Below are 12,403 nucleotides of genomic sequence, written 5' to 3'. Positions count from 1 at the left end.
AACTCTCCTCCTCACCGTGCATTAGGACGATATAGTCACACGTCCTCTTCCAAGCAGATTTGTAACATCTTTATTTGATTGGAACTTCTTAATTATTGCCCTGATGGTGGAAATGGGGATTTTCAATGCTTTAGCTATTTTCTTACAGCCACTTTCTATTTTGTGAAGCTCAACAATCTTGTTCCGCACCTCAGAACTATATGGTTTGGTTTTACTCCTCCTGATGGATGATTAAGGGAATTTGGTCTGTGTGTTCCTCATATTTATAATCCTGTGGAACAGGAAGTCATGGCTGGACAATTTCATGCTCCTAGTCACCCTGGTGTGCTAAACAATGGGAATATACTTCAGAGGTATTTTACTCATAAGATTTTCTTGGGGTACCAATAATTGTGAATTTTTGAATGAAAGATAAAAAAGATAAACAATGCAGATTTATTTTCACAGCTGCCTTTGCTCATATTTACCAAGGGTGCCAATATTAGTGAAAGACGCATTTGTGCATCTATTGCTGAAAATGTTCTAAAACAATAGAGAATACACATGTAGTTTTGACGTTAGAATTTACTTTTAATAAATGCATTACTAGAAAAAAGTACAGTGATTCATTTTGCAGTAAAGTTGAACTAAGGTAAGAGTGTTTAGATGACTGTGGATTTATCGGCCAACATATCGGTTATCGGCTTTCAAAAATAAAGAATAATCGGTTATCGGTATCGGCCAAAATTTTCATATCGGTGCATCCCTAGTTAATTGTTTTGAGAGCAATCACATTCCTCTGGAGATATGTCTCAAATCGACTGAGAAAAACTGTATTAGAAATGACAGATAGACTTTGCAACAACCACAGAGTTCTATAGGAAAGTACTATACTGGGAGCACGTGTAGCACTGACATTTCAGCAGAAATGTGGCGGAAGTCGACGCCATTAAGTATACATAGACCATAAGTGAGATTATCTGACATCTGAAGTTTGCGGAAATATGGCACGAGACGCCTTTGCAGTTTAGTTCAAACAATTGCTCTTTTTATAGAGGAGGAAGTTCTGAGTTCAGAAAGTTATGTTTCCATGGCGCAGCAACATTCCTGACATTTTTCTTGATTATTGAGATAAAAGATGTTGGAGAGTGGAGCGTAAATAAGCAGATGTCACAATTCAAATGAAAAAGCTTTATTACCCACAGCTTTTTACAGTGTACAGGTGTAGTGCATTAAGCTTTAATGTGTAAACTACTCAGCAACTTCACTGGAGGGACAAGTAGTGTTTTCACCATTGCAACTTATACTTTTACATAAATTATTAAATATCTTATTTGGCAATATTATACAAATGGGCAGGAAGAAAACGGAGAAGTCAGTGTGTTTCATTTGCCCACTAAACTATGAGACAGGATGGAGGAAAACTGCACAAGTAACAAAATATTCACTGTTTAGTATGGCGTGTATTCTGCATTATACATGTAGCCTTACTTTTAACACAAAATAGCACTAGATCATTTGTGAAAGATATGAATGTACACAAAGATAAGGAGAATAAGAACACAAGCGCAGAACATCTACAGCATTAATGTTTACAATAACTTCAAGAGCACAGATGCATGTACAGTCCCACTGAAAATGAGGCAGCGCCGATGGTCACGCTTGTGCCAACTCCTTCTCAAATCTACTCAAGCGTCAATGTTCGTATACATGACATCGCTTTCTTCGCTTCTCCCACATTATGGTTTAGGTGATACTGCTATCATATGAAAATGTCCAACACAGTGTATGGCAGGTTTTAAAACATTTCAAAGAATGTAAACAAATACTGTGCAGATCCAAACATATTTGGCAGCGCTGATGTTACGCAACAGCATGAATACAGAAATGCACTTTTTTCATAGTAGCAGGCAGTGTGAGCACATATGGTGTCGGCCGGATTTAAACCATGCACAAGATAATGAATTAGCACTGAAGAGTACATCCATGCACACGTAAAGAGAAGTACATGAAGCATGGGCTGAGAGCGCGTCATGCGTGTTACAGGAAAGAAACCACAAGATACAACGATCTTTACAACTCTGATTGCCTCCATAATGTTTCTCTTATAATCAAATCACACTGTAACAGGATCTGAGCAAGACAATCTAAGAAGGATCATGAAAATAACACTTAAAGGAACAGGTCACCCAAACTTCTGGCATTATTTACTCGCGCTCATTGTTGTTCCAAACATGCAGTTGTTGTTTGTTTTCAGTGGAAAGCGGAATTTTTTGAAGAATCTATGTATTTTTACACTATACAACATTAGTTCATATAGACTAAAAATATATTTTTTAAAAATCTCACAAAAGTTGTACGGACTACTTTTATTATTATTTTTTTTTTAGCTTGACAGGAGTGTTCTAAAATCAAAGCAACATACAGATTTAGACTGCCATGAGAGAGAGTAAAAAATGACTTTCTGCAGAGAGAAAATACTTCTGATACAGGACACTTGTCCCTTAGGGCTTGATAAGTTAGGCGTGCCAAACACCTACTAGCTGTCGGCAATCTATCGTTTATGCTTTGCTATATTTTTGAGGTCTAAACAAAGATAGGCCTGTCTGACCATTCTTCAGTAAAGTGCAATATTCAGCGTAGTGCACACTAAAGGGCAGGCAGTGAGTAAGCGGTCCACATGGAACAGATTGTAGAGATGGGTGAATAGCTGAGATAAACTCACTGCAGATGTGTTCTCATTTAGAGATGCACTACCGGTGCGTCACAGTAACCTCCAATGAGTGGACAACGCCAGGAGGAAATTCGAAAATACAGAAAAAAGTCCCCCGTAGGTAACTTTCATTAGTAAAGCTTACTGCGGGTTTCCTCATTTGGCAAATGTTTAGCAGCTTTTTAAAGGGTTAGTTCACCCAAAAATGATAATTCTGTCCTTAATTACTCACCCTCGTGTCGTTCCAAACCCGTAAGACCTTCGTTCATCTTCGGAACACAGTTTAAGATATTTTTGATGAAATCTGAGGGCTCTCTGACCCTCCATAGACAGCAAGGTAACTACCACGTTCAAGGTCCAGAAAAGTACCAAGATGATCGACAAAGTAGTCCGTGTGACATCAGTGGTTCAACTGTAAAGTTACAAAGCTACGAGAATACTTTTTTGCACAATGAAAACAAAAATAATGACTTTATTCCACATTTTCGTCTCTACTGCGTCACTTTGGACGCGCGTTCACGACAGTAGCATGACGTGAGCTTGTGGAGGCGCTGAAGCTTCGTAACTTTACAGTTGAACCACTGATGTCACACGGACTACTTTGTCGATCATCTTGGTACTTTTCTGGACCTTGAACGTGGTAGTTACCTTGCTGTCTATGAGAGGGTCAGAGAGCCCTCAGATTTCATCAAAAATATCTTAAATTGTGTTCCGAAGATGAACGAAGGTCTTACGGGTTTCGAACAACACGAGAGTGAGTAATTTTAGTAATTTAAGCATTTTTGGTTGAATTAAAGCTAAGTTTAATAGTATGCTGTGTTTTTCCCGCAAGTTGGCAACCAAAATCCCTTCACTTTGTAGTGAACTAAAACGTGTTTGATTCTTTATGGGCGTTGGATCATGTGGAGCCTGATTGCAGCTAGGGTTGTAAACAATTAAATTTTAAACACTATAAAAGCATAGTTACAGGTATACCAATTCATTTGAAACCATTATGAATAGCTGATCACACTGAAATAACTGAAAAAATGTATGAGTCATATGACGGGAATGCAAAACTACTGACTATTTGTTGATGGATTCTTTCAACAGTAACTAATTACCAGTGAAATTATATTTTTAACAGCTTAACTGGTATGCAAGTGTTGTTGCCAAAAATGTGCTGAAACAGGGTTGTTTGTTATAACTACCCTGTGATTCTCTTATGTGTTCTGAGTCATGGAATACCTTATGTTGACCTGGAGCGCTGCTGGTCTGCAAGGCTGATCTCTTCGACAAGTGCAAACATCACCGCAAAGGAGAGGTATGGAAATGACATAAGCTTTCCTGCAGCCATGCGGATTCCCTAACAAGACACCAACTCATAAAACCCATCAGTTTTTGTGTTGGGGCAGGGTGTGAATGCAAAACACGGGTAGGCTTCAGTGAAGGCGTGCCAAAAGTGTGATATGCAGTCTAATCTTAAAGAAAACAAAGTGACAATAAAAAGAGAGGTGAAAGCAAGCAAAAGGTACTCTCGGTCACGGCATGCAATACACACACTTGAACGAACGGCTCTTAGATTACTTCAGTTGTTTCTATGGCGCCCCCTGGGTGCACAAGCAATACACAACACAAACACATTCCACTGGCTATGCCTCTAGGTTTGGCAGATACATTGCAGATCACTGTAAAGTGACAGGAAACTTCATGGTTTAATGGCTGATGGGTGTCAGTGTGATGTGATTTACGCTTGCTCCAGAAGCCACTGGAAGAGGCTCTTGTGGCCGTTCCTTGTGTTCCCGACCTCTTCCTCAGAGCGACGTTCTTCAAAATATCTCAAAAGAGCCTGGAGGAGGTCGCCGACCCTGAACTCTCTCTCCCTCAGCCTCTGCGCTACGGCCGGCAGCTGGAGCCAGAGAAAAACACACAAAATTAAGCTACAGTTTTGGATCTCAAACATCCTGATAGATAAGTGTTGGGTGATAAAGCTGAAACATGATCCAAAATGTAATTAAAGTAACGCTTTTTAAAGATACTTAATTTTTACCTATGTATTTGCTCTGAAATGGCAGGGTATTTTAAGGTATTTTGTTATTAAAATAGGATTTATTATGTATTACTAAACATATAGCAAAAATTTAAGTTGAAAAGTTCAAATAGTCAAATTTTAAACTGAATTCAAAAATGTGCATCAGCACTCAAAAATGTTCACCTAAGTTCCCATGTGGCATTTTACATATATTAAAATATTTTCTCTCTTTTTTTTTTATAAACATGCTTACAAAATATTTCCGTACATTTAAAACACACACACACACTTTCAAAAGTTAGATTTTTCTCTTATGCTTACTCAGTCTGCATTTATTTTTTAAAAAGCATACAAAAAATACAGTAAAACAGTAATATTGTGAAATATTACTAGAATTTAAAATAACTGTTTTGTATTTGAATAAATTTTAAAATGTAATTTATTCCTTATTTTTTTCAGCTTCATTACTCCAGTCTCCAGTGTCACATGATCCTTCAGAAATCATTCTAATATACTGATGTGATGTTTAAACATTTCTTCTTATCAATTATCAAAACTTTTTGTGGACATTTTTGTTAAGATTTTTTTCAGGATTCTTTGACGCACAGAAAGTTCAAAAGAATATAATTTATTTGTAATAGATTTTTTTTGTAGCATTATAAATGTATTTACTGTCACTTTTGATCAATTTAATGCATCCTTTGCTGAATAAAATAATTATATAAAAAAAACGGTAGTGTATATATATAGTTATATTTTTATTATTTTATTTTTTGTTCATAAAATTGACATTCACAGTATTATTTAAAAAAATTTATTGTAAACATAGTAAATATTAATAAATATATTTCATAGGCCTTGATAAATAAAAAAATAAAACATCTTATTTAATTGGTTTAACTTTTGGGGTTGCAATATACTGTACTTGATAATTCATATAAGTTAATATCTATGATAATACTAAGAAGTGCTGGGGCTGACATATTACAAGTAACGCGAGTTACATAATCAGATTACTTTTTTTTCAAGTAACTAGTAATGTACTACTTCTTAATTTACAAGAAAATATCTGAGCGACTTTTTCAAGTAAGTAACGCCAGTTACTGTTTTCCCATTTATTGAATGACAGCTCTCTTGTCCCCGTGTTGAGAGAAATTGGGAGTGAGGGCAGGGTCGCTGTGTGTGTTGTGTAAGCATGATGCTTACTGTAGTTCTAGACTACAGGCCAGGCCAGATGAGGAAAAAGTAATGCAAAGGGAATGTAACACATTACTTTTCATAAAAAGTAACTAACACTATTCATTACTTTTTTAGGGAGTATACTTTTTTTTCAAGTAACTAGTAATGTACTACTTCTTAATTTACAAGAAAATATCTGAGCGACTTTTTCAAGTAAGTAACGCCAGTTACTGTTTTCCCATTTATTGAATGACAGCTCTCTTGTCCCCGTGTTGAGAGAAATTGGGAGTGAGGGCAGAGGCGCTGTGTGTGTTGTGTAAGCATGATGCTTACTGTAGTTCTAGACTACAGGCCAGGCCAGATGAGGAAAAAGTAATGCAAAGGGAATGTAACGCATTACTTTTCATAAAAAATAACTAACACTATTCATTACTTTTTTAGGGAGTAATGCAATATTGTAATGCATTACTTTTAAAAGTAACTTTCCCCAACACTGATACTAAGTGTTCTCACCTGCTGCAGCTCCTGGGCTGAGAACTGGCTCAGCTGCATTAAAGACAGATCAGTGATAGAAGCGGCGATCCACTGGAGCACAGCCGTCAACTGGGGGTCCACAGCTCGACCCTGGACATCTGTACTGACCACCAGCAGAGCTCTTTCTGCCGGCCCATGCTCCCTCTCCACTCGCACCGCTCCTGCACGGACAAAACACACACGTTCAGCCCATACATACACACAAAAACCATCACCTTCAGCAAACCAGTTCCCACGCTCTCTCTGTTAACTAGGCCAGACACAGAACCCTGCTTGAGCTCATCTGTTGACCCACATGGAGCCGGTCTGACAGTTAGACAACTAGGAACATAGATAAATAGTCTTGTGGCTTTGACAGGGGCGCGCTGAAGGTGCTTGGCCAAGTAAGACCACTTTAAATGAGAGGCAGCACAAAAATAAGGGCTGAAATTAGTCTAACAGTTGAGGTCTAACAACAGACCACAGAATAAACACCAGCACTGGAGAAAAATATAAAGAACAGATATAGTTTTTATTTACCGCCTGAATCCTCTTTGGCCTCAGCTTCCTTCTCTTCAGTGCCGTCGCTGTAAGGTGAAAAATATTGCAGGTGTAAGAACAGTCTCACTGACAGACTGAAGGGAATGACACCACAAACCACATGCAGAAGAGAGTGACAGGAGCTCCCAGCTTCCCAGTTCTCATATAAACCAGCTCCAATACGGTTTCAGCTAGAAATCATGGCATATTTATGACTTACCCATACTAACAGATATTGATGCCATACTTTTTTTAAAAATAGATTTTTCTTGATGCCTTCAACTGAATGACTGATTTGGGGTGTGGCATTATGGGGAAAAAAAAATCCTCTTAACATTCATGCAATCAGAGGAACAACATTTTCTACCAATCAAAATATTGCTTAATTTAATATTGGCAGATGAATCAGCAGTATATCATAAATATTTGTTGTCCAGCCCTGATTTGGATGGGCATTTAGTAGTAAAATTAAATCAGCATATAAGAATGAATTCTGAAGGATCATGTGACAGTGAAAAATGGAGTAATTGTTGCTGAAAGTTCAGCTTTGCATCACAATAATTATATTTTAAAATATATTAAAACAGAGATCATCCCTTTTAAATTGTAATATTTCACAATATTACCTTTTTTATTGAAGTTTTAATCGAATCAAGGAGACTTTTCAAAAATATTTTTTGAACTCTTAACAACCCTTAAATCTATTTTATTGTACTTGTACTCGCAGAACATAAGACAAGGAGAGATCATAAATCTTCGAAAATTTTACAGCCAAAAAAGCACAAAAAACACATTCACAGTGTTGCTTAATTTTATATCACCAGCAAAATCACTGCAAATATGAATATCATGAATAAGCCTAAGCCTCAATTGAAAAAAAAAAAAGACACCATAGGACACCATACTGAATTGGCCTAAACAGTCAACTATTTACAACTGATAACGTGCAATATTGTTAGATAAATCAGCAGTATATAATTAATATTTGTTGCCCAGCTCTGATTTTGTGTGACCATTTTCTAGCACAGGTTTAAATTAAATTATTAAAAAGTAAACAATCATGATTCTATATCGGTTTAAAAAAAACAAAAAAACATTAACTTTGTATGGAGTGAGTCACGATGAACTCTAATGCACATGATTCATGTTGTTGACCTGAACTTGTATGGGATTTAAGAGGCTGGGACATCCTTTTGCACTCAAACAGGAAGCATGCAATAAGAACAGATTGTTCATTCTTTAGTAAATACATCACAAAACACAATTCAAGTCAATGACCCAACCCCCCAATGCTTCCGACACCCACAATTCTACCAAAGCATACACAAAGATCCAATTGACTAAGTCCATCCCTAGAATGGGGAAACAAGGGGAAGTTTTGTTTCTAATAGGTGATATCAAATATGTTTTCAGCACTTGCTGATAAAAAATTGCATGACATCATGCAGTAATTAGAGCAGCCCACGCTGGCTATGCTGTGCCTCTTTCCATAGACCAACCTGTCTGATGGAGAGAAGGACAAATGCTCTTCATAAACCTCGCCTTCTAAACCCAGACTGCTCCAGCTACTGCTGTTTCCATTACTGCTGGAGGAGAGAAAAAGATGAAACACTACAAAAGTTTTTTTTTTTTTACACAATATTTGATGTTTATCTTGAGATTAATAATATATTTGTTATGGAAAGTTTTAAAGGGAGATTTTTTAAATTTCAGAAGAATCATTATTTCAACCAAACACCAGCTGTAGCTATTATAGTTTTAAAATATTTCATGCAAGATGTAAAAATGTTTTCCACTGTGTTATTCACTAAAATAACTTGTATATTTTTTACAAAAACATTTTAATGCTTGAAAGCTTATGCAAACAAATAGCTTGACCAGAGACAATTAACTGAAATTGATTCCCAGTTGTCAACTATAAATCATAAATGCAATGAAAACATCTGTAGTAACACTGAAACCCCCCCCCCCCCCCCCCTTACTCTAGAAACACTGCCTCAGGCTGACAACCACACCTTTCATAAATATTTTGATACATATTCATGGTATCTTGGGTTGTTCAAAACAAAAACTGCTCATACATTCTGACTTTTAGTGTCTTGGGAGATATTAAATTGTTGATAGAAAATGCTTCCATTGAGACACTGCAGCAAAAACACTACAAAACAATGCCTGCCTTTGAAAGACAAGACCGTGTGACTCAGCCGTCATGTTTTGAAGCCAAAGACAGTTACATTTATTCTGAGAATGAAAACAAGGCAGGACAAGGCCCTAGGTGTTCCTCAGAAAGTTGGAGAATGGAAAAATCAGCATCCCTGGCTTCAAAAATTGTAAAATGGTTTGTGTATAAAAGAAGAAAAAGAACAATAATAGTTCTTCAGCAAAAATGAGTCATACAGTTGATTCTCCTACTCCAAAACCTAAACTGATAAAACTCAGACTAAACATGTGAAAACAGTCAAAATACATTCGCTGAAAACCAAACACGTCTGCAAATGGTATGAAAAATGCACTAAAACACTACTATACAACTTACAGATCTGACACAGACAATATACTTCAAACATTCAGTCTGAGCTCTTCTAACACAAATCTGTCCTCTCCCATATTGGTAAGGTCATTGTAAATCCATTCATTCCTCTGTTAATTCCCCAAATTGTACTTTTCACAATGATTAGAGCCACATGCTTGTGAAAGGTGCACAAGAAAAGAAAGCAGAGTGAACTTGAGTGTGGTAGTCGACCAGCAATGCTTCATTTAAAGTTTAAATGAACTGTGTAATGCTTGTAAGTGTGGTGGGACTTGGTCACCTGTCACTTAGATGGTGAAAGCTGCTGCTCTCATCTGGGTGGTCTTCTTCAAAACTCAGATTGGACCAACTACCGAGACTGTCATCACCAACACTCAAACTGAGCTGCTGACTCACTGTTGACTCCGGATATCCGTCTGCAGGTTCTGAAAAGATCATGATAGGCTGTATGTATGATTCTGTGAAAGCTGTGTCACTTTACCCAAGATTGATGGTTTGGCAGACGTTGGACAATGCGGATGTCATAATCTCTGTGGTGAGACTTTCTGCAAAGCTTGCGCCATCATGACCGATCCCACTGTCTGCATTCAGACTGGTGCAGCTCAGTTCCTTTTTGGCTTTCTCAATGGCACTGGACACCATTTCTTCAGCAAAAGCTGCTCTTTTTTCCAAATCAATGTGTATTTTTGGGATTTCCAGTCCAGTCACTGCATCCGATTCTCGTTGCCTCCTTATTTTCAGTCCCTGGAAACCACGACGACCGTCTCTACTGCAAAACAGGCAATCTCGTCCTTGGCAGTATCGACAGGCTTCATATGCCTCAGCCAGCTTTTCTGTGAAGGAATTGCTTTCAAGTGCCCTCCTGTCCCCCGCTGCCTGAACACATGCTGGACCCAGCGTTATTTCCAAAGTATCATCAACAATTTTCCTGGCATAATGTTCAATCACTTGCATTACATCATTGTTGCTTTTGCCATCATTTAAGCTGCTTGTACTATGGTAGAGCCTGTTAGTTTCTGTGCAAGGTAAAAGAGAGCATGAAAATTTATTTTTGATGAGATTTTCCGGCATGTCCTCAATAGTGGATTTCCTGTAGAGGCAAGAATCAGTGAGCGATTTTGGCAGTCTAACTGAGCTCATTCTCAGCTTTCTCGTAACGTCACATGTGATGTTGTAGGCCAGCGACTCTGCAAAGTTCACAAGTTCTACATATTCATTACTGCTCAGGTCTTGAACGTCTTGACAAGCACATGGCAGAGATTCACAAGAGAATCCATCTTTTCCATCAGTAAGTGCAGCGTGGGATGACTTGGATATGGGAATTTGGGAAACATCAGGACTACGATCATAGTGTAAACGCCTAGATGAGTGAAGCCTCAAAGGAGATCTCTGCTTTATTTTTCGAGCTGCATGAGCCAGGCCAGATTTAATAGATCGATACGCCAAGCGAGTGGCGTACTGATCCAATATAAGCTCTCGGTTGCCTCCCTCTTTCTTGAGCACCTTAATGAGGTATCCTGCATATTCATCAGTGACACTCTCGCAACTTGGATACTCTGATGACATCCCACTTGAACTGCCACTCACTTGGATGTCACCAGGCCACTGACAAGTCAAATTTCCCAAAAGACCATCTCCACTCTGACGTTTGTCTGCAGAGTTCACAGATCCTCTTTTTATTGTTTTGTGACGACAGTGGCTTGAACTCATCATCTTCTTGACATCATTGATGACTTCTCCAGCCACTTCTCCAGCGTATGTCCACAAAGAATTTAAAGTCTGCTCTGAGAACTGTGCGCAATGCAAGGCAACACTGCCCTTGCTTTCGTCACCCACTGGCTTCTTCACATCTCCAAGGCTTAATGTGTCCATCTCAGTGGCCATGGAAACAATGTGGCACGCTAAACGCTCTGCATAATGAAGCGCACTCCTCTCGATCATTCGGCTCCTGACGTTGGGATTCAACTCTGCTTGGCAGTTTCTAGAGTGAGGGTTATCTTCCTGGTCCTCCTCCTCATCTTCATTGCTGCCAGCTTCTTCAGAGAGAGACCTAATGAGTTTCAGCATAAAATCGGCCTTGTCTGAAATGGAACCTTCTTCTTTGGTGTCGGTGGCAGGCAGGTAATAAGGGGTGGGTGGAGGAGTCGCAGGAGAAAATTCTTTTGCAAGCGTACCTTTGAGCTTCTTCGAGAACTGTCTGATCTGTTTCTCACTGTACTCGTCTGATGGCTGCTGAGGACTTGAGGGTGGGGTGCTAGGGATTTCAGACGATTTTGTTCCAGAGTTGCTGCTTGAAAAATCATCTGCACCGACTTTTCTACCACCACATGAGGCAACTTCAAAAGTGGGCACTTCCAATGTGTCCATTCTCATTACAGAACGGACCTCTTGGGTGAGCCTGGAGACTGGACGTACACTTCTGGAGGATGGGTCACAAGAGCCCTTTGACATCAAGTGAAAGGGAATCTGAGAGGGACCTCTCTCAGTCGATACATCATGTGAATTACCACTTCCATGGCTTGGAGTGGATATGCGAACTGCTATTGTTTTGCTCAAAGAGTCTGCACAATCCTCTACTTTCTTCTTTACTTTTGTTGAAGAATGCATAAGATTGAATGCCTCACCTACTATAGTGTCCACCATATTCCCAGAAAAGTTCTGAAAAGTCTTTCCAATCGAGGGTTTGCCGGAATCATTTTCAACGGATGGATTGCCAACAACTTCCCCACCACTGGCATCCTGGATTCTTGCAGGACCTAGTGATGATTCAGTCGGAGTTGCTTCAGAGGTATCTGAGGTTGAGGATGCCACTTCCCCTTGGCAACAAATGGTTCTTTTAGGAATGGTCTGACATACGTGACCAATGCTGGATTTATACGGAGAAGGTTCATCGGAGTTGTGCACATGGGCTATGACCTTGCCAGCCACAGGAACTGGA

At 38.8% G+C, this 12,403-nt stretch overlaps 2 protein-coding genes across 2 annotated transcripts in view; both read right to left on the bottom strand.

Moving 5' to 3' along the window:
• Positions 1 to 3,431: 3,431 nt before the first annotated feature.
• LOC107561309 (A-kinase anchor protein 11-like) lies at positions 3,432 to 9,903 on the bottom strand. The gene is made up of 5 exons (XM_016245728.1): positions 9,746 to 9,903; positions 8,435 to 8,518; positions 6,936 to 6,982; positions 6,396 to 6,577; positions 3,432 to 4,580 (listed from the first exon to the last, which is right to left on the bottom strand). The coding sequence occupies exons 1-5, from the start codon at positions 9,901 to 9,903 to the stop codon at positions 4,419 to 4,421; spliced, it is 633 nt and encodes a 210-aa protein (XP_016101214.1). The 3' UTR covers positions 3,432 to 4,418.
• A 14-nt stretch (positions 9,904 to 9,917) lies between these two features.
• LOC107561320 (A-kinase anchor protein 11-like) overlaps positions 9,918 to 12,403 on the bottom strand; it is an 11,552-nt gene continuing 9,066 nt past the window's right edge. The window contains exon 6 of the mRNA XM_016245740.1: positions 9,918 to 12,395. Coding sequence (XP_016101226.1) covers positions 9,943 to 12,395 — 2,453 coding nt within the window. The 3' untranslated portion in view covers positions 9,918 to 9,942. The remainder of the gene's footprint in view (positions 12,396 to 12,403) is intronic.

The sequence above is a fragment of the Sinocyclocheilus grahami genome, unplaced genomic scaffold (genome assembly GCF_001515645.1).
Source record: "Sinocyclocheilus grahami isolate Dianchi unplaced genomic scaffold, SAMN03320097.WGS_v1.1 scaffold766.1, whole genome shotgun sequence".
Classification (NCBI taxonomy): Eukaryota; Metazoa; Chordata; class Actinopteri; order Cypriniformes; family Cyprinidae; genus Sinocyclocheilus; species Sinocyclocheilus grahami.
This window is presented reverse-complemented; position numbering and strand designations above follow the sequence as displayed.